Source organism: Hetaerina americana, unplaced genomic scaffold (genome assembly GCF_022747635.1).
Source record: "Hetaerina americana unplaced genomic scaffold, ioHetAmer1.1.p SCAF_118, whole genome shotgun sequence".
Taxonomy (NCBI): domain Eukaryota; kingdom Metazoa; phylum Arthropoda; class Insecta; order Odonata; family Calopterygidae; genus Hetaerina; species Hetaerina americana.
The window spans coordinates 411,147-434,175 of record NW_027286270.1 but is presented as its reverse complement, the minus strand read 5'-3'; the positions used below and the strand labels follow the sequence as shown (position 1 = coordinate 434,175).

The 23,029-nt window shown below is 42.6% G+C and overlaps 1 protein-coding gene across 1 annotated transcript in view; it reads left to right on the top strand.

Moving 5' to 3' along the window:
* The first annotated feature begins 11,445 nt into the window (after positions 1 to 11,445).
* The window catches only part of LOC139685589 (integrin alpha-PS4-like), a 31,367-nt gene continuing 19,783 nt past the window's right edge, over positions 11,446 to 23,029 (top strand). The window contains exons 1-8 of the mRNA XM_071582532.1: positions 11,446 to 11,766; positions 16,377 to 16,507; positions 17,254 to 17,363; positions 18,609 to 18,738; positions 20,603 to 20,709; positions 20,841 to 20,889; positions 21,151 to 21,297; positions 21,392 to 21,480. Of these exons, the coding sequence (XP_071438633.1) occupies positions 11,576 to 11,766; positions 16,377 to 16,507; positions 17,254 to 17,363; positions 18,609 to 18,738; positions 20,603 to 20,709; positions 20,841 to 20,889; positions 21,151 to 21,297; positions 21,392 to 21,480 (954 nt within the window). The 5' untranslated portion in view covers positions 11,446 to 11,575. The remainder of the gene's footprint in view (positions 11,767 to 16,376; positions 16,508 to 17,253; positions 17,364 to 18,608; positions 18,739 to 20,602; positions 20,710 to 20,840; positions 20,890 to 21,150; positions 21,298 to 21,391; positions 21,481 to 23,029) is intronic.

The window sequence follows — 23,029 nt, the reverse complement described above, 5'->3', positions numbered from 1 at the left end:
GAGCAAACCACATGTGCTCTGAACCAAAATCACTTTTGCTTCTCTCCAATGGAGTGAACCTTGCTTAACTAGTGTCTCCCACAGCGAGTAATTCACATAACGAGTCAAAATATTGGTTCCAAAAACGACTCGCTTAGCGCGCGAATTTTCGTATAAGGGTTGAAGAGGAGAGGGGAATTCCAAGATTCTTTGATTTCCTGCTGCTTCAGTTTGTCTTTATCTCTCGTTTCACGTGTATCTTAGCGTCGCTAATGACCGCGCATTTTTCCAAACTTGTGTTCAAACATATTATCAGTAATTTGTTTCTGCAGAGTTTAATGAAATGTTGTGCATAGTTTTAAAAACTACCCCGATGGAAAATTCGTAAGAAGAAAGCCAAAAGAGAATGAAAATAACAGTGGAAATGAAAAGTGAAATCATTGAAATGCGTGCGGGAACAAGGTGACTGATCTTGTGCGCACATCAACAATCGGTCAACGATTATTGGCCCTTTCTTCAAGAACACGGACAAGATAGATGCCTCAAAGAGTGACAAGGAGTATCTACGCAACGCTCATGTATCTTCAACTCTTTTTTTTCAAATGCATAAACGAAAAGCAATTACGATGCGACACCATTGATGAGAATATAACCTGTGATAAGTCGAAAGTGATTTTCGCCGACCTCGTTAATAAGATGTCAGGATGGTCAACGGCCGAAGAAGTATTGGGGAGGCGAGCGTGGTTCGAGAAGAACCATCACCCACGACCTCGTGAGTCATGGTGAAGCGGCGAGCTCCGAGTCAAAGGCAGCGAAGAACTTCATCGGTGACTGCAAAAGGCTCGTTGATTCTGAGGTTACCTGCCACAAATTGTTTTTAATTGTGCAAAAAGTTGTTTCACCAAACGAGTGTTTCTCTATGCGAGGATGATCGCGGAACGGATTACGTTCGTATTTCGAGGGTCCACTGATTTCAATATCGGCACAAAGACATTAAATTTTGAGTTCCACAATTCGTAGGGGAGAAGACGTGGAATTACCAATCGCAGGAGATCGGATTTCAACTACAATTCTAGTATTTCATGCGGGGAAATGTGCCCGCTAGTCATACGATTATGTTTATTTTTGTGGTTTATTTATTTACCTGCGATCTACCGCTAGGGTGTGTGGCAGGGGGTTAGTACGCACACAACCAAAACACGTTTCTTTCCTTGCGAGGTCGGGGAAACATTATTTTACTCTGATCTCTTATCGTTCATGTAAAAAATGACGCCCTAAGTGTATTTGTTTTGAAGTTAATCTCTCTAATTTTATTGACATGATCTCTCCTACAGTAAAACAATGGAGCCAATAAAACATTTTCAACATCATTGCTACAGAGAAAACTCTACCAATTTATGCAAGAGATTTGTTCTGCAATTTAAGCTTCGCCCCGTGAGTTTCACAAATCTGGCTCCTCAAAGCCGCACGCAATCCAATTTGCCAATCAAGTCAACTTCCTGAGAATCCCATATACTAGCAGCATATTCTAAATGTACAGGGTTCGTCCGGAAAATAAGTGTACTGACTCCTGGGCACCGTCCGTCAGCACCGTCTCTGACGGGCTGCGATTGGAGGGGGGTATGTTGTCAAGCGACGCTGAAAAAGGCAGTCGGCTCTGAGCTGTGGTGTAGTGAGGAGCTCTGTTAACGCGAACCTCCACGCTCGACCCACATCACGGAACGCGATGCCGAAGTTTTTGGAGCAGCGTTATTCCATCAAATTTGCGGTAAAGCTTGGGAAATCGTCTACCGAAACTGTCGGTATGATTAACCAGGCTTACGGGGAGTCAGCCATGTCCAGAAACATGATCTTTCGGTGGCACAAGATGTTCGTGGAGGGCAGAGAAGAGGTCGACGACGAGTCTTCGAGAGGTTCCCGATGATGCCTTCGCGGGAGCGTTCCAGGAATGGGAACGCCGCTGGAACAAGTGTATCGACTCACAAGGGTCCTATTTTGAGGAATATTAGCTTAAGATATGTAAAAGTGTAATAAATTTTTTTTCCTGAGCTCAGTACACTTATTTTCCGGACGAACCCTGTAGCCTAACCAGCGGAATATGACATTTCTCTTTGATGTTTTCATCGCATTTACCCTGCACTCTTCCAATAAATCCTAATTTTTTGTTGGCTTTTCCACATATTCCCCGTAGGTGTTTCTTCACCCAGGAGAGGTCGTGAGTGAGGGTTACGCCCTCAAGTATTTCATCGAGTCTACACATTGCATTTCGGTGTTTCCGATGCAGTAAGCGTTCGAGAGGGAATTGCTTTTTTTTGGAAAAATTCATCACTACGACCTTTTTCCCATTTTATTCTAGTTGCCAAGTGTCGCACCTTGGCAATTAGAATGAGCCCTTTTCCTTGACATTCCGTCGAAAATATTATATATCATCTGAAAATGAACTTTCACAGAGAAGCTCAGTGCATTTGTTATTTTGAAATACTTAGAGACACGAAGGTTAAAACCTTCGCTTCGTATCCCTGCGCTTTCAATGGTGAGGTCACGCATTTACAAGACGCAGCGGATCGCCGCCGCCAACCACAATTAAGAGATACCCCTTACAATTAGCGATGCACGCAACCTCCGCGGGTAGCGGTCGACGAGAGTGAGTCGGTCGTGCAACTAATCGGGCAAGGTTCATACTGACACGACGTCCGAGCAAGCTCCCAGGAGCCAGATAGGTGCCGACTGGGGGGTTTTGAGTTTTAAATGCGGTGCGTCTGGGGGTACAGGGAGGCAATCATATACACATTATGGACCATCGATGGATGGTACATTGCGGTCAAGTTTGGGCACTGGTAGAGAGGCTACTGTGGATTGAGGTTCGGAAAGGCAAAGTGTTTGTTGATGCGGATGTTAGGAGGGGTGTGGTGCACTGCCCGATGGAGAAGGAGGGACAGAGTTTGCAGTTAAGTTGGGAGATAATATTGCGTATGGGATGTGCATGAGGCAGTGTAGAGGAGGTAAGTTTAGAGGGAAAGCAAGAAGTGGTGAAAATGGAACATGCTTTGCATTTCAGGGGTCTATTGCAGGGTACTGGGGTCGATTTGCAGATGGCAGAGGATTTGGATGAAGGCTTGGTGGATTATTTTAACGTGTCCGATGAATTGGCGGGTCCTTTAAACGTGATAGGGGGCATTTGGCGTCGTATATTTGCCGGCGAGAGTGAAGTGCACGGTATTGGCCGCAGTACTGCGATGTGGAAGGCAACGGGAAACCACAGCACATTATTAGACTCCCTAGAATATGCAGCCATGCATTCAAATGTGACGCGATGGCTTTCCTCTCGGTGACATATTCCGGAGGTAAACTATTTCCGAGTAGGGACTACTGGGAGAGAAACATCAGTCAAAGTGGATAAATGCAGGATAGGGATATGGAACGTATGCGGGAAGTTGGAAAATGCCAAGATGGAGATGGATAGATTGGGAATCGGCATCCCAGGAGTGAGCGAGGCCCACCTGGAAGTGGGCCGGAGTCGACGACTTCTGGAGCAATAGATATATAGGGTGGTGTACTCAGGATGCGTACGGAGAATTGCAGGAGCGGGCATCATATACAAGAAGGAGTGGGCAAGAAGAGTCAAACCGTGCTGGCAGAACAACGAGAGGGTTAGCGGGAGGTTAAGGGAGAGCCTACAGACACAGTGCAGGTGTATATGCCAACATCTAGCCATTAAGAAGAGGAAATGAAAGAAGTATACGAACAACTGGAAGAGGTTCTAGGAACAGTAAAAGGAAAGGAAAACCTCTTAGTGATGGGAGACTGGAACGCTGTGGTCAGCGAGTGGGAAATAGCGTGGGATACTTTTCGGATTAAGAAAACGAAACGCCGCGGGAGAGGGACTGATAGAATCCTACGACGAGAAAAACATGGTAATGGCAAATACCATCTTCGATCAACATCCGAGAAGAAGATACACATGGAAGATGCCTGGAGACGAAGTACAATACCAAATTGACTACCTCCTTGTCAGGAAGAGATGCAAGAACCAAGTTAAGAAGTGTGAGAGTTACCCCAGCGCAGCTATGAATGCCGATTACCACCTGGCGATCATGGACAGCAGACTGCGATACAAGAAGACTAAGAAAGAGGCACAATGACCCAGATGGAACAAAAGGGTACTGGAAGAAAAGAGCGCAAGAGAAAAATTCACTGCGGCCATCGAAAGGGAAGTAGAAGGAAATAATGAAAATGCCAGCACTGGCGGTGGATGGAAAGAAATGAAGAATAGAAAGGCGCCAGATGAGCTCCTTGTGAGCAAGGAAGAAAGATATACGAAGCCATGGATAACAGCTCAAATAAGAGGTCTCTTAGACGAAAGAAGAAAATAAAAGAATCCAAGAAATGAGAGTGAAAAATACCTCTGTAAAAAGTTTCAGAACCAGGTCATACGAGAGTGCAAGAAGGCAAAGGAAGAATGGATAGAAAGCTCCTGCGAGGAAATTAATAAATGAAAACATGAAAAAGGGAAATAGCGTGCTGGCTTATCAACTAGTGAAGAGACAGTTTGGGGAAAGAAAAACAAAATTGCAAAACATCCGATCCGCTAATGGAAAAATACTAATAGATGACGATGACATTGGGAATAGATGTGAAGAAGACATTGTAGTACTCTATAAAGCTCCCAAGAAGATGGCTTAACTAAAGATGAAAACATGATAGGAAAAGACAATCGGGGTCCGCAGATATTAAGAAACGAATTCGAGAGAGCCGTGGCAGACTTGAGAAAGACAAAGGCACCAGAAGTTGACAGAATAAACGGAGAAATAATCAAGGCGCATGGAGTCAAAGCGAAGGATGCCATTGAATGGAATAATCAAAGATAGCTACGACAGCGGAAAGATTCCAGAAGACTTCGAGAAAAGTATAATGCACTGAATGGTTGAGGCCTTAACTTTGTAGAATTCCATTTTTAACTTAGGAAAATATAATATTATTTTTCCTAAGTTAAAAGTATAATGATTGATACCGAAGAAACCGAAAACAGATAAATGCGAAGAACACAGAACATTTAGCCTGGTGACTCGAGCATCAAAAATCCTCGCTCGGATAATAAGTCGAAGAATTGAAGGAAACCTCTCAGAAAACCGATTCGGATTCAGGAAAAACTGAGGAGCAGGAGGGGATATTCTCAGCTTGAGAGTTCTGGCCGAAAAAATGAGACACGTAAATAAGCCATTATATGTGGCATTCGTGGGCTTGGGAAAGGCCTTCGACAACGTCGAACGGAACAAGATATTCAAGATACAGAAGAGGTTAGGACCATGTGGAGAACTCTACGGCAAAGAAGAAATAGATGGATTGGACACACATAGAGGCACAGTGGATTGATTAGGAATATAGTAATAGAAGGGAAGATTCCACGAGGAAGGCCAAGAGAGATGTACATAGGACAAATTAAGAAGGACGTAAAACAGAGAAGGTAACAAGGATTGAGGGAATTGACATTGAATGTAGGAGGGCTGTAATAAAAAATAATGGAGGGCTGTAGTAAAACCAATCCTAGGATTGAAATACTGATGATGGTGATGATGATATATGAAACTTATGTGAAAGTCTTACGGATGCGAATAATAATGTATATGAAGTTATCAATAGCGAACAAAGACAAAAACACATGCACACAAAACAGAAAAGAACTTCACTAGTTTTCGAATTTTTGGTGGTACAATCCACCTTTCTCAAGGAAGAGAAGGAAGGAACTGAGAAAAAGGTTATAACAGAAGGGGCTGGAACCGCTGGACGGAAGAGGAAGGGTTTTTAAGGGGAAGAGTGGAGAGGGCGACATTTAAGTGTGGGAATAATATGGAAGCGGAGGGGGGATGAACATATGTGAAGATCAGTGTAATTAATGTCGAACATTAAATCCTGGGAAATGCCAGGAATTCAGGAGCCAGATAAACATCTGCTCTATTTCTTTGAGTTTGATTGGAGGGTCAGAGGGCGGGAGGCATGCTACTCGTAAAATGGATACACTATAGAAATTATCAAAGGGAGTGTTGTGTTCGGAGGCGTGTTTGGGGATAGTGAGCATATCAATTTGGGAAGAATTCTTGCATGAGGCCCGGTGGTCATTGATGCTAATATTGAGGGGTGTGGTACACTATCCAATATAAAAGGCAGGGCATAGTCGGCACTTCAGAAGGTAAACTACTTTGCTGGAAGTACATGTGGAGTGGGGAATTGGTGGGAGAGAGTTAAAAAGCGGGTGGAGAAGGATGGGGTTCGGGTTTTGAAAATAGGACATGCTTTGCATCTAGGTGTATTTCAGGGTATGGGAGAGGTTTTGGAAAGGGGCAGAGATTTCAGGAGTGGATTGGTTGATTGGATGAGATCTGATAAGTTGGCGGGGCGTTAGAAAGTAACAGAGGAGCATTTGGGAAAAAGGTTGCTGGTGGAATTATGGTTTTTGAGGATGGGGGAGAGGCTTTTAGGATTAATCTCAGAGACTCTAGGCCAGGGAATTATGTGGTGCAAATTGAAGAAGGGTGGGTTTCTGCAGAAGAGGAAGGTTTGAGAGTGTACGCTTTTTAACTGATTTTGAGATTTTATCTAGTTTTGGGTGATCGACGAATCAAAGTTCGCGAAGAAGTTTAGGCCACAGATATATCATAAATTACAGTGTTTTCCATTTTACATGAAAATGTGGGTGTGAAATTTTTCACTATTTAAACCATGACTACGGATTTCATTTTTACGAATAATTCCTGATTGTCCAAGGAAAGAACGAATATTTGTATATATCCGTACTGCGGTCTACCTCCCTAAGATCTTATCTTCGTGGCCTAACCAACCCAAATATTATGGGGCCATAATAACTCCCTATGCGTCATAGTTAAACGGAAGTTTTACGCAATCCTCTAGTTGATTTTATACGTGTCGGACAAGAGTCTGCCGGCATCTCCTGTCATCCCCCACGTGTTCCGTCTTCCTTGAAGTGTTTTGACGGAGGGTGCTTGACGCCACTAATTTGTACTGTTCGCCTTAATACCTTTCTCCGTGGGCCACAACTTCCTTCCCTTTCTTGGCCCTCCACGGCAGCGTCGTAAAATTAAATGCTACTCCGCCTTCAAATTAGAATCGCCACTCCACTCCACTTCATCATCGTGGTCTCCTCCTCTCGGCATGCGATATCATCACTACAGACGGCTGTCTCTGTGGGTTTATTCGCTATCTTCACCCTAGAGTTCTTTCCGTCGTATTTCAGAGTCCTCACTTCACAATTCTTCCGCGTTTCCGTTCGTAGAGCCTGCTGGAATTATCAAGTTGCTGCCGCTCCCAGAGTCTCGCCTCGTTTCATTTCGCTTACGCACATCAAAGTACACGCCCCCGTCGCTCGCATATCTACGCGTCCCTTCTCATCCTCTGGCCTTTATCATGTTGCTACCGCTCCGAACCGATCAGTTTGAATGAGTCCATAAAAGTATAAAGCAAAGGAAAGCATCCGTGTGAAATAAAACACATGGAGACGATATGCGTTCGACAGCACGGTATGCTGATTCACGAAGTGAAGGTGCACGCCACGGAGGAGGCGCGAACGTGAGCATTTCCGGGCACCACCCACTGCAGCACCACTCTGGGTGGTCCCTACACAGTCAGGTGCTAAGTTTTCCATACCCCTATTAACTTGGGTCGGCCCCTTACTTGCCCAAGGGATATTTGACAACTACTCTAATGACGCTCTCTGGATCCGAAACCTCGTCCTTAGTAACTCGTACGCGTCTGAATTACTGTTATTTTGCGACTGATGACCAACATCCTGACAACATTCTTCAAATTTAGCATTTATAAACCGCAGATAACCCAGCTGCTGACTCTACCACGGAGTACGCATTGCAGCTTCGTCGCTGGGGCAGTTGCCGACCAGCGACGAGGGAACTCGCGTTATGGACAGCATTAAAGGGCAAAGCGGCAATTGAAAACGATGCTCTCGAAGCATGATTTTCATCGAGGCAATGAGATGAGGTTTTCGGGAAGCGGGTGTGGCGGAGGAGGGAGGTTAATATTTGGACGGAGAGGAAGACTGACGACGCCGTTGAAGGAATGGTGAGGGCAGAGCGGAAGTTCCTTAAAGGCGAGATTCGAAGGAGGCAGACGTAAGAAGTGGGTGTGCAGTATTGACATTTGGAGTGGGATGGTGATAAGACGGTGATGGAAAGTGTGAAAGTGGCGCGCGGAGGAAGATTAAATCCAAGGACATAAGGGCCCTATCATAAAAGTAATACGCATTCTTTGGGAAACATAGATTTATTGATCGCACTTGTACAAATTCTTAAAATTCTTCGAAACACATACTCCCCGCCCCCCTGTATCAATAATACACTTGCGTGGAGACATGTCTGGAAGGCACCCTGGAACTCCCTCATCTCGACGGGATTGTCTCTCTCTGGAACTTTGAGTAACATGATATTGGATGTTTTCCACGGTCTCCCAATGCTTTCCTTTCAGCTCTCTCTTCAGTCGGGGAATCAACCAAATGTCGCACGGAGCCAATTCTGGTGTGCAAGGGGGCTGGGGTACCACCGGGGGGTGGTGCTCTGGGCCAGGAAGCTGGTAACGATGAAGAATGTGGGGCTGGGGGCATTTGTGCTTGTGCCAGGGCGCTATATAGCGCCGTGTTACACAGTCGAATAACACACTTCACGTGGAGGCACGTCTTTCCGCTCTAACCACTCGGAGCAAACTGGCGACCGGCTGCGTTGAAAATGCACACCCCCCCACCATATTCCCCGACCGGTTTTACCGCGCTGCTATGGAGAGTAGCGTCACAATAAAATCATGCGCATTACTTTCGTCGTGGGGCATGTATGTTGCAATTTCGTCCCATTGGGATGACCGCCGGAGATAGATATGTGATGTACCGTATGGAAGGGGTCAACATACAACATAAATCGGGGAATTATTCTCAGGATATTGGAGTGGATTCTATTGACTTTCGGGCTGTCCTTTAACCCTGACGGGAACCTCTCAATCGCGCAGGAGTTCATTATGAGGAACGAGCCGTCGAAGAAGAAGAACACCGGAAGAGTACACTACACTACTAGAGTTTGGCGTAGTTGGTACTAAAACAGGTCGTAGGATTCGATTGGGGGAATAAATGACAGCGCGAATTTCTTCAAATTGGGTGCTTACAGATTTGGAAAGACAGTACTAACTACAATGGTAATACGTGCAATTTCATTCCGACTGCCAACAAAAAAAATGTCAATTGTCATACTAAATTGCCGAAGCGTAAAAAATACAAGTAAAACATCGTCCCTTGAGCACGTTTCTGGAAGCATAAAGGCAGGCAGTCGTCGGTACTGAAAGTTGCCTCACAGAAGATACCGCAAACAGTGAGGTTATTCCAAAAAGGTTTCATTATGAGGGTCAAGGGGAGGTTTAAAATAGGCGTGTTTGAAGGGACGAAGGGAAATGCATATGGAATTGAAGGGGACTTTATTGCTGGGTCGGATTCCAGGTTATGTCTTGTGGTTGGGAGCTAAGAAATGTAGGTGTGTTGTATGTTTTCGGTAATTCGAAACCTTTAATGGTAGACTGCCAAATAAGTAAAAATAATACGAGCATGAGTCAATAAATAAGTCGCAAACGTCCGAGAGACAAACGCAGGAGTTGTTGCGAAGATTTCATAGGGGACGCTCGCAACAGCCGACGTTATGAAAATGATGATGGGTGTAGGCAGTAGGGGCGAATCATAGTCTGCGAAAGCAGGCACAAGACTTCTTTGCTGCCAGCCCATTTCAAGGACTTGCAAAGCGTCTGAACTTACGGGGTAAATATATGTAGAAAAATGAAACTAATTTCATTAATTTGCTCTGATTATTATTGTACCTATCCTGTTTTGCGAGTTTTTAAAGTCTTACCCACGTAATATAGAGCTAGCGGAAAATTAGAATCTATGATATGACTATTGGGGAAATGTGGCGAGAATATTCATCTAATTAACACCACCCCGCAAGCCGCCGCAAGGGCATGTGGCGGGGGGTGTTAGGACATCACCCGTAATTAAGAAAAAAAACCGCATGCAAAAACCACACATTTATTCAGTCCACAAGCAAAATATGGTATATATTCATGCATGAACACTTACACCCCACACACATACGCAAACACTCAAACTATCAACTAACATACACATGCACCTACAAATACACCTGATATCTTTGCAATGTTTAATTTTGTTCCGACTTGTAAATTAATTGATTTTAATATTTCTTAAGTGGCTTCGGTTTCTTACTTTTCTGATTCCTGATTGTTTGGGGAAAGAATGAGTATTTGTACCTAGCTGTCCTGGAATCTATCTCCCTTATTTCATCTTTGTGGTCTGATCTACCTAAGTAGTGTGGGGCCATTATAATTCCTTCAGTGTCATAGTTAAACTCGTTTGTTCTGAACCTTTCTAAAAGTGTAAGCCTCGCTTGTTCTCTCCGCACTTCAAGTGGTTCCCAGCCTAAATCCCCTAAGAGACCTGTCAGACTTGTGTTCTTATATATTAGAGGAGCAATGCTGGGGTCACTCACTGAGAGAAGGTTGAATTAGAAATCGAATCTCTTGAATAGATTGGAGGCAGGTATCATTTGCTACGCTGTCTACAATTTATTATTTGACCCATCGGAATGCAGTAGGACGGAAATTAGGGAGATAACGCGGAGAACATGTATGCTTAAGATGTAATTGTTCTCACGAACGATGAGGGATCAAGCTGTCTTGGGACGATGGCAACCGAATATGAATGACTCCTTCATGCTAAGCAGACTATGAAGTAGCCATTGTTTTCTTTAAAATATATTATATCATAATAGCACAGTATTAAAAATCAGATACCCAGCATAATGGTATCGTAAAAATGAACTCCATATCATTTCCACGAGACTAAAGTGTTGAGTGGAAGTCACAAAGTAGAGGAGTTGCAGTTATTGGCGAGTGCATTCGTGAAGAGTGCGAAAGGGTGTGGGAATAAATCAATGATCCACCAGAAAAGTGTCGAGAGTACTGGGGAAAGGGGTAGCAATGCCGAGAATTGAATGAGTGGCATCGGCTATAGCAGTTGAGCTTCGGTGATTCATGTGATGGGGCCGACATTTCAGAGGGAAAGGGGCGCATACGAAGTGGGGAGGCATTAGGAGAAGCATTGCACTGCAAGTCAATCATTCCCGCGGGAACCTCCGCCTCCCTCCCTCGGCCACCTTGAGACGCCCTTCCGCCTCCAAGCAACGAGGTATCCCTCTCTCCCCGGCGGTCGGACGACTCGTGCGATTTCCAGAGCGGCGATGGATGACGTCATCCTGAGATTTCCCAAGAGCAGCAGGCCCCCAGGAAGTGGGATCGTCGGCGGAAGTAGCAGCGCCTTCCTCGTAATGAGTGACGCTGACTCGCCCGGCGGGGCGCACCGACTTTCTCCACGGCCCCAGTCCTCCTTGGTCTCTCTCGTCGGACGCCACGCAGTCGGTCTCCCTCCGTCCCGTGCCGCCTCCTCTCGTCGGCTCCCGCCTCGCCGCTGCTGTTGGTGTGAGTGTCATCGCAAGTCGTGGTGCTGGCGCCCGTGGCCATCCCGATGTGGTGTCTGCACGTGGGCGCGGCGGGTGTCGCGGTCTCCATCCTGCTGCTCGCCTTCCCCGCCGCAGCCTTCAACCTGGACGTCCGACACGCGTCCGTCTTCGCCGACCCCTCGGCTCGGGAGGGTAGCTACTTCGGTTTCTCGGTGGCCCTCGCCCGCAAGAGTAGCTCCCCGACCGCAGGCGGATGGTGAGAGAGTCCCTTCCCTCCCCAGGTGACCCCAGTAATTCGTAGGTTTCCACGGAGATTGTTTGTCCTTGTGGCTCTCCAATGGGCACGCAGCGTTTTTGTGATGGAAGCTATCCCACCGAACTGTGAACTTATCTTCTGTTTAGGGAGCACTTCATCCGGGCTGGCCTTCATACCCACCGTGCGACCCCGGGTTCGAATCCAAACTGCCCCGCCTTTGGACCCCATCCGTAAATGCGAACGATCTCCTGGTCTCTGGAGCATTCGGGTGTAATCGAATGGTGGCGCTTGGAGAGAACCTGTTCCTCCTGCCTTCATTCCGACCCCGCGCCCGGGAGGGAAATTCAGGCGGGCCGGTGCGTCCCGGGCGCGCCTCAAACTAGCCGACAGACAACCGCAGTGGGGTTGAGTAGAAGAACTCTTCCTTAATCCCGTGTAATCATTTTACATGCAAGCATAACGTAATTAAACCGTGCATTACGTGCGTGCCGAGGAATACGTCGATCATTCGCATTGGTGTGGATAAACTAAGTAGCTCATGAAGGGAAAGCGAATGTTAGCGAAGGACGCAAAATGGAAGCGAAGGCCGGGCGGGAAATTCCTCTCCGAGAACTGGATAGTGCCACTCCCACTTAACCGAGCGTACGGGGGGGGGGGCGGGGGAGGGGCGCAAATACTCGGGACTGTGTGCGAGGGGGCACAACGAAGCATCATCCCCTTGGCCAGCGAAGGTGGACGGGCGGCGTGAGTGAGGAGGGACGTGTCAGAGTTTGCGTAAGCTTTCCTCGGCGATGGAGGCGTGCGGAGGGAGGGCCTCCGTGGCGGAATACTCGGTAGATTCAGATGGGAAAAGGCAGCGGTCGTGTTCGGACAAGCCGCGTCATGAGTGAGTTCTCGGAGAGAGTGGGACCCAATGAGTCAGATGAACTGAGCGTCGGGGAGAGAGTGAGCGTAGGGCGAGGAAGGGAGAGAGAGCGATTACCAATCGGAAGGAGGTGCGCGAGAGAAAATGACAGAATAGCGCTGCCATGCCGCATTGTAAGGGAGACAATACGAAAACCGCTTAGTCGGTCGAATGAGGTTGAAATAAATAGCCACAGCTATAAGTGCAACGGCTATAAAACGAAAGGTGCACCCCAGAGAGATCCCTTGAGAATCGCACAATGTACGTGAGAGAACGCGGATGAGAGATGCGATGATGTTAAACATTAAGAAAGATTAAGAGGAGGGACTGATTAAGAAAACTCACAATGTAAACGGGCCCACCTGTGTGAAAGTTACTCAAAATAATTCATACTTAATACTTGGATGGAATTTTTAGGGATAAGACACGAACAGTGAACAAACAACGAAAACAATGTAATTTAATAAGTTCCTTCTTGCTAAGGGATCAAAGTTGAATAACAGCTGTTAACCACTCGTTTCTCCAGGGCTACGCGGTGTTCAACCATGTTCGTTAATTCCTCGTGCCTTATTTCATTCTTGAGCAAGCATAGAGCAAAGAGATGGACGGAATAATGTTTAGTAGAAGTAAAAGCTGAACCAACGCACTTGTCATTGTTCAGGTCTACGTACCACCTATCAATCATAGGGAGGAAGAGGTCGATAGAGTATTCGATTAGCTAAGAAAAATAACTGCAGTCATTCTTAGAAAGAAGATGTGCGCGGGGGGCAAGGCTTCCGCGGTCGTCATTGCGAAAATCCTTGCAAAGCGGAACTGACTGCATCGGCCGTTAGAATCGAATGGGACTTGGAATGTTAGAACGATGATAGAAATTAGAGAGAGGGACGATTATGCGATCAGTTAGAGGAGGTAATTGTTGGTGTCCGAGAAGGGAAACATATGGTGATTGGAACGCGACTGCAGACGAAAGAAGAGATGGTGATGAGGCTGGGGATTACGGTTTAGGAACGAGGAATGACCGAGGGGAGAAAGCAGAAGAGTTCTGCAGGAGGCGGGGGTTAATCATCACCAACACTTGGTTTAGACACAAAAAAAGGCGAAGGCATACAAGGAAAATGCCGGGGGACTCAGGAAAGGATCAATTAAACTATAATAGAAATACAAGGAAATTGCATTTATGATAGGAACAGCGTGATGAATTGGCACAGTTTCCCGGGAGCGGGTGCGGATTATGTCATTATTAATTCAGTTATTATGAAGCGAAGTGAAGAACTATTATCATAAAGAACGGAAAGATAAACCAGGAAAGGCAGCTTAAGAAATGGAACGGAGGCACTTACAGGATCGGTAAGGAAGAAGTATCAGCAGGCTGTAGAGGAAATTATGACTGAGGAGAGTTGGGTGCTATACGTAGAGGAGAAATGGGAACGAAGAAGGGAATTCGGAAGCAGAACAGAAGAGACATTAGGAATAGTACATACGAAACGGAGAAGGAGACTCCTCTTCCTAACGCTGCCCATCCGGACTCACCATTCGCCACCTGAGTAGTCTGAGTTACGCACAGGTTGCGGAGAAGTCTACTATCCCTCCATTCTTCCTATTTTCTGCGATTCAGCCATTAGTTATACGCAATTTACGCGTAATACAACGCTTTTTGATATCTATGAAATTGACAAACACATCACGTACACAAGAATCATTGTGTTTTACATATGGGAAAATTTTTTTCGTTTTACGAGAACTATTTTGAAACGAAACATACTTGATGAGTGAGGTTCCATTCCAGTCCACATTTCCACGAGGGAGTATGGAAAACTTATAATTATTACTAAAAACTTATCGAGATAAAAACTTGATATTTATTTGTCTTCCTTAAGGCCTCTCTAGATATTCACCATCGACAGCTATACATTTCTCCCAACGTCTGAAGAACACTGGGAGAAAGATATAGCTTCGTCTATCGTACGTCTTCGAAAGACATCATTGAGGAACTCAGCAGACTGCGTTGAAGACCGATGTTCCACCTCTTGAATGTCATTTGTGTCATCAACAACCTCACGAGGTTTTTTTGAGTTCTGGGAACAAGAAGTCGCTTGGGGCGAATATTGGGAGAAAAGGGTGGGTGTGGCGAAATTTCAAAGCTTTGTGGGTCGCGCCTTTTATGCTTCTGAAAAGGAGACAATAGTCGTCGTACCCAAAGTGCTGACACCTTTGTCATGTGCAGTTCTTTTGTGAATAGTTTTCCACACACCCCCGTAGCTAAGATCAGTCTCATTCACGATCATTTGGATGTTTGCTCTTTGGTCTAATATACATTTGGATGAAGTCATCTTCACTTTCTTCACTGTGGCAGCATCGTCCGTGAGTGGTGGTCTTCCCCTTCTTGGATCATCGTCTGTGTTAGGGACATGTGCCTGCCAGGTTGAACATTTTTTTATCCATGTATCTCGGTTATTTCTTAGTAATAATTACATAAAAACGATATCCCTGTGCATAATCAATTGATAAAAACAGTAAAAACACTTCAATATTTTTAATCACTTCATTTCAAAACATAAAGCTATATTAATTTTATCCGTTACATAATATCATCAATCATATCATAAAAAAATAAATCATAATTCAAATGAAATTGCTAAGATCAGGACATCAGCAGTATCTTTGCATTGATCTGAAAGAAGTGTTCTAATGATATTCTCCGATATTTTTTTATCTGTGTAGCAATGGATTGACTTCAGACTAGGAGGAGCCTCCTAGAAACTTCAACATTTTATGGATTCTAAATTTAGCATTGAATGCATTGTCAGTCTACAAATTTAGATTAAATCAATCAAAAAATTCCCTTTTTTAAAATCATGAGACTTGACATAGTACAGTCTGTCAGTTCAAGTAACTATACAGAGAAAGCATTTGTACGTATTCATTTCTTTCTTGGCCTGCGTATGAATGGTTTGACAAGAGACAGGAAGCTAGAAAGTTATGTACCGCAGCATCTTATCATATCCAAATAGACCAAACCACAGTCATCAACCTGAAGGTCAGTTTGTCAGGTGATGGTAGAACTCGTGTATTACGTAGAGCAAAGGCATTATGTGACATTCACGCATCAAGGTGCTTCCAAGTAGTAATGAAATAATTATGTCTGTCTATGAGATTGGGAATTAATACTCAAAGGTTAAATGATGGTCCCAATAATATCTTTATTCAATTTTTCTTCTCTGATGAGTTTACACAGGAAGATAGTGATGAATGCAATTTCACTGAAATCCATTTTTTAGGCCTGATGAGAATAATTATTAATATTTACTATGTTCTAATATTACATACCCTAATTGCATTATTATTTCCCACCTTACCTCATGGACAACTCCTCTGATGCCACCCACAATGAGCGCCTTTTATTTCTTTGTTTTTTTTGCCACAATCAGCCAATATCACTTGAATATTCATATTGCCAAAAACATAGTGTGTTGAATATCTCAGTTAATCAAAGTTTGAATGTTCCACAAATAATGTATTTGACAATCAAATAGGTCGAAAAATTGAGGCAAATGATTTGTCAACTCCCATAACTGTTGTTTTTCCTGATGCTTTTAAAATAATAAAATGAGTACTGATTGTATTAAGGCCAGTTGCGTGAATGTAGCCTACAAAGTGGTCAGTATCATCAGGTTAAATGCACTTGCTGATAATACTCTTGTTGCAGGTTGGTGGTTGGTGCTCCCAAGGGCAATTCTTCCCTCTACCCCCCAGATGTCGTTGAGCCAGGCATTGCTTACCTCTGTGACCTCAACGGAGGAAGGAGGGAGTGCAAGCACATGGTCCTTGAAAGCGAGGGTGAGTATTGCACTTCTTGTATGCGCCCGCAACAATGCATGTGGACAGTTGCTCATCCCTTAAGCTGGAATCAAATCTACCCTCTACTCGTGCACCGGATCAACCCGCAGTGTGCAAGAGCCTCCCTTCAATGAGTCTACTCTTGTCTGTGTACCAATCCCTCAAAATTATTGAATGAACTTTGAGGTTGTCAGGAAAGAATATATTCTTTAATGTGAAGATCATATCAATTTTGAGAGATGCGACCAGTTCGCAAGATTTCTTGCTTGATGGGCTCCATGGTTCTGGCTCTCTTGGGGGTTCGCGGTTTAATATCCCACCAAAGACATAAATGTTACATTGCGTAGTAATCAATATGACCGCTGCTTAATAAAATCAACTGATGCCACAAATGACTTAATTGGACCCTTCACATTTGGTCACTTGTCAATGCCTTCGTCTTGAGGCATTCTACCAGTTCCACCGAGACATTTTCCAAAGGAGAGGTTAGCAATGGAAAAGGTATTTTATTTCATGATAATGTCGATGACTTTGATGTCTGATGATGCATACGTCTTGGTGACTTGTGAACAAAACACGCAAATACCCTCTGGGAAAAGTAAGCCAGTCAATATTGGTCTGGCCCATGGTCAAATGTTGAAAGACTTTTGGTCCAAGCACACGGGCAATTTCTTAAATTACCACTTGTGAGAGGGAAGGACCTTATTAACTCCTAAAGTGAATGATTCTATCTTTGTCTCCTCCAGCACACGATAGGTTTTCATCACCAAATGGAGATTCTAGCTACGAGGACAACAAGAATCATTCTTGGATTGGTGCATCCATTGCAGTGCAGGAAAATGGTGGGAAAATTGTGGTAAGCGGTGTTTGTATGCAATTCTATTTATTCAATAGAAGCTCGCTACTCCAGATAGGATTTTCTCGAATATTTATTGCTAATTTCATCCTTTAATTAGTTTTAGAGTAGTTTTCTGAGATTTCTTGTTTTTCTCTATTTTATGTGTTTTATGACTCACTTTCTCATAAGAACAAAGTCAAATAATATTTTTGTAATAATCATTGTTACCATTGTTCTCATTATGGTCATTATTATTGTTATTACATTTGTAACTATTAGTGCTATTAGGCCCTGGAATTAGGGCCCCTCAAAATGTTCTGGAGGTTCACAGTTCACACACTCCAAATAAAAATATGTATCTGGTTCGTCATATTCCTTTGCAGTATTGTTGCACTCTTATTTGAGATTGCAGTGGTGGGGGCAAGTCAACCATTTACAAATTTTTCATCAGTGAAGATTATTTAACGACTGTTGATAGCACTTGATGTAACTTTCAGAATTTGCAGCAGAAAGAAAGTTACAGGAACTGACAATTGGATTGGTGGTGTACCATTGGGAAGTAGTGCTTGCCTACCAAATGGAGAGAGATTATATTTTGATTCTGAACCATTGACACGTTCCATAAAATCCTAATTTTTAGAACTGAAATTTTATGCTTTAAAGTTTCAAAATCCAGGAAGGGAAACATCTCAACACACGCGTATGGTTTCCTGTGAATCCCGAATGTGCATGTAATTGTTAAGTAAAAACACTAAACTTCTTATTGCCATAATAAGTTGAACAGTAATGTTCAGAGAAAATAAGTAAAACAGATACTAAATAAAAAAGGTCGGGGTCATGTCTGCACAGAGTGACCGGGAGGAATGTGAATTTTTCTGCAAATACCCACTGGGCATTTTGAGGGTGTACCCAGTTGTTCTCTAATGAGGCCTTCAATAGTTCCCATCAGGGGAATATAATAGGTAAACTTTAAAACATGAAATAAATGATAAAAAGCTACAATTGTTGATTCATTAAGAAAAAGCTGAATGCCATGGCATCTTTCCCTCAAGAATGTTCAGAAATACACATGTCGGCTCAGATGTATGTAACTTTTTATGCAGGGCTTGGAAAGACCAAATAATACTGTCAATGACTTTTGAAGACATTTTCTAAGTGAATTGTTCTGATACCTTCTTGGACTTGTCATTTTAGTAATGTCCACTTGTGAAACATAAATCATTAAAACTCTTGACATTACATATCTATTTGTTTTCCCAACAGGTCTGTGGACCACGATGGAAAAATAAGTACTTTCGAAACTTCTATTTGATGAATGGTGTGTGCTATTGGCTCTCGGATGCAAAATACTTTGAGAGAAATGCTAGAAAACTGATCCCACTCCTTAATACAAGTAAGTAAGAAAGAAATGATTAAGACTGCTTGCTCATAATAGGTGTAATTTCACAAAAGTACTGGTGGGGTTAGTCTCTGACCACTGATAGGCAGCGGGAGGTCACGCTAGGCAAGTAAGGAAAGTAGATGAAAAACTAGGATGTTCTGTGATCAGCAGAAATTAAGGGAAGATTGTCCATTTTCTTCTAGTATTTGAAATACATATGCCAACTGATAAATTAATTCAGATAAGCTGGGGCATCTAAATGCCATCAAGGGATTTTAGTCACTGTGAAGAACATTGGTGAATCAATCTAAGAAGCATGGAAGGAAGATAAATATGAAAGAGCAAAGTGCATTATGATACTTTATAGAAATAGGAGCCCAGGTTTACAGTATTTCCATACTTCTTAAATGATTTTACGAGTACCTCACCTTTCACTGCGTTGCATGGAGTTTTGATCCATTCACAAATCTACCACATCCTAGGACTCTTCCTCCTTCCTGAAGGTGTCACTTCAAAACTGTAAATCTGCATCCAGCTGCTCCATTCCTCCTTCATTAATCCTCTATATCGTTTATTGATGCAAACATCATGAGGATGATAGAGGTTTGTAATAAGCAGGTCAGTTAAGGGATTACAGAAATTGTTGAGCGTATTGGAAAGTCTGTGTGATCAGCACAGGATGAGAATTAATGTAAACAAAATAAATGCTATGTGTTTTTCGAGAAAGATGAAATCTTAGTTAAACATCTAAATTGGAGTTAATAAATTAGGTGCATGGGGCAGTTTGCCTATCCTGGAAGTAGATAGGACCAAAATGGTCAAAGCACTAAGGGCATGAGAAGATGAACTACATTAGGAAATGAAGCTTTCACCAGGAGGAAGGAATTGATGATAGGAATGTTGAGTGAGGATTTTAAGAAAAGGCTCATTTAAACTTTGATATGCATTGTGGTTTTGTAGAAGGCAGAAATGTGGTCATTGAAGCAGGATGACAGGCATAGATTGGAGGCTTTTGAAATGTAAGTTTTGAGAAGAATGGAAAAGGTGAAATGGGCAGAAAGGAAAACAAACGAGAGTGTTCCAAGGGGAAAGTGACTGGGTCGGGTGAGTTTTGTCATGAAACATTGCTTTATGCAGGGAGGAAAAAAGTAACTTTGTTTTGGAGGCATAGCAAAATATTTGCTACATATTTATGCATTATGTTCAAGGATCTAGAGATTCTACATGCATCAAAAATGATTCTGCCAAAAATGTTTAAGTTGAATGAAATCTTATAAAAATATGGCATGCAAGAAGCTGTAAGGAGAACTTTTTCCCGTCTGATCTCACCCTGTGCGAATCATTTTGGGTTGAGTTCCCTCACTTACAGTCCTTAGGAGTCGAATTCGTATGTGATGTGTTTGGAACTGTGCTTTTCATATTCAGGGGTGTGGAATGCAATGCCTGCAGGTGCTATGGCATTAGATAGGTGTTTAATTTGCTTGTCATAAGGAGCCATTTTGAAGGATGGGATAGAGATTTTACATTGATGTCATGGCGCTGCGTGTCAATATGACATTTTATAATGGTGTAACATTTTACATGGACACAATAGATGTTAATTCCAACATTTTCAATACTGACAATGGTCTCTGATAATGTTGACACCAGCATATCAAGGAGGGGTCACATTGTGCTGATGTCATGTTGCAACATGAAAAAGTCAAAAAGTAATCCATCCCTTTCCTGAAATATCATTTATGTCATAATCTATATTTCTATGTTCATGGGAAACTGTTGAGTCTTCTAGAAGTATTATTTCCCCAGCTGTTAAATATTTATATCACCATAATTCACTCAATCTTATTCCCTTTCTTTTTTTCTGCTTTTGTTTTAGGAAATCAGGGATTTGAGGTGCCTCCTGCTTATGACCCTGACAGAGACATCACTCAAATTTATTATTACTCGTATGGTGGAGCAGGATTGTCAGTAGACTTTGTTGCAGTAAGTGTTCAGTCATTTAATTCCATTAATGTATCTCAATACACCTCTCTCTTAGAGCAATCATAAGTGCTATTTTATTTCCATTTTGTATTCACTAAGTTTTTAAAATATAGCACTCATTACCATTTCAGAATTCCTCTGATGTGATTATTGGGGCTCCAGGAGTGTTTGACTGGAAAGGTATACTATATCATTCTAACTATCATGTTTTAAAATTGTCTCTATCTAATCATTATTATGGCCATATATAGACTACAATTTTTAAAGTATGGTAAAGGTTGATATGCCATTCATACTAAACACACCTCCCATCTTATGATTTATTGATTCTGCATTTTGCAGTTGTTGTGTAGGAAATGCATATCATCATGTGCATATGACTTTCACTGTGCCTCATATTGTGTCTGAAATCATGGAAAATAATGCCTCTTTGTGTTCCAGGGACTGTCATTCGATATCATGAATCTGGCTCTCCTTTGGGAAGCAATGTAGCCAGCCTGAACAGCAATGACCTAGCTGGGAATTATGATGGAGTCCTGATACCCAACCCATTCCAGAATGACCAAATAAACCCATCTGCTTACTTTGGTGACTTTTTTTTGGACACTTTGTGCATTTAGAGTATCTCTAGTAGAGCACAGACTGATATTCATTGAGTCTTTTCCTTTTATTTCTCCTGCAGGCTATTCTGTTGGGTCAGGGAGGTTTTTCAGCTCCAACAAGGTCTACTATGTTGCAGGAGCACCAAGAGCTGGACATCTCAAAGGGAAGGTTTGTTCATTTTTGTTTGATCAATTCATATTCATTGGTAGTGTATTATGAAAGCAGCCATAGGGAATATTCACTGTTTGTGGAGTTATGTGCTGAGTTACACTGTATTCACAGATGAGGAGCACTGGCACAAAGTATACAGATAATTTTTTTACATGCTAAAGTAATTCATTGAAAAAATATTTTTTGTATCAAAAATTAATTTTAATCTTTAATGGTACTTTCTAAATACATTTATAAAATCAATATTCATTTAAATTCTATCATGATTTTTTCCCGTCATCATTCAATCTTTAAAAAAATTTCAATTGGTCCAAATACAAAGCAAAATCTTCATAATGAGATATATTCAAAAAAAGGCCAAACCTTTGTAATAGAACTGAAACCAGTGCACTGAGCACGTGCAAACAAGTGTTACACTGTAATGACAACTATCACCAACAGAACTAAATCGTTAGTTTGCGAACTACAATGATTTGTATAAACATGTATGCTTACTTTTCATTAAATTTTTAACAAATAGATAATGAAAAATATTGAAAAACAATGTATTTGAGTTAAACTTTGCTTAAAACTCTGTAAATCTTTAACAGAGTCTTTTAAAATGATTCAGTAATCATTTGAGGGTATGAATATGCACAGAGTGCAGTGTAATGGATAGTTAAATAATTTGAAAGGAGGCAGAACATTGTTCTATGATGACTTCCCAGACCTGAATGACCTTCCACATCAACAAAATGACAGCAATGCAGTTCATGCTACGATTCAGGAAGATCACCATTATCTGTTCCAGAGAGTGCTGGGCCATTATGAATTTGTTCAATATGGGAAGCAAGTTAGCAAGGGTTCTGGCTGGAAGTTTAATAACCCTTGGGGGTTGCTATATGCAGGAGGAGAGTGTGAAACTATGGGAAAATGAGAGTTGGGTGATGCAACAGAACAACATTCTACTTCTTTTCTGTCATTTTCTGGCTAAACACACATGAGACAACCATTGATGGAGCATATTGGGAACAAAAACACTTTGGTGGTCTTCCTCCCAAAATGGTTTTGCAAACTGTTTTTTGGAAAATTTGACTGTCATGTCAATTCTCTTCTGCTTGCACTCTAAAAGATAATCCTGGCAAAGATCAAGTACGTATGTTGTCCGAACAAAGTGATGGAATGTGTGAGAGGAACCAATCTTGTGGGAACAGTCATGAAATGGAAGACTGGATGTGGGCTGAGGTTATCAATCAACCTTTGGTATTCATGAATCGATGGAAAACTTGAAATATTTTTAAATCAAAAAGTTTTCCAAATTGCCCCTTGAATATCTGATGTCTTCAATCATCTCTACCTGTTTGTTATTTATTCTTGAGTGAAATGAATGAAACACATGGTCATTAGGTATTCAAAATTATCAAATATGGGCCTAAAGGTTAAAGGAATGGGTTAATAAGCCCAAGAACTTGTGGGAATAACTTAGAATGAGGTGATGCCAACTACCTGGTTGTGACTCACTCTCTCCTCCACTATTATCCTAAAACCTATTTTGGTTCTAGACATA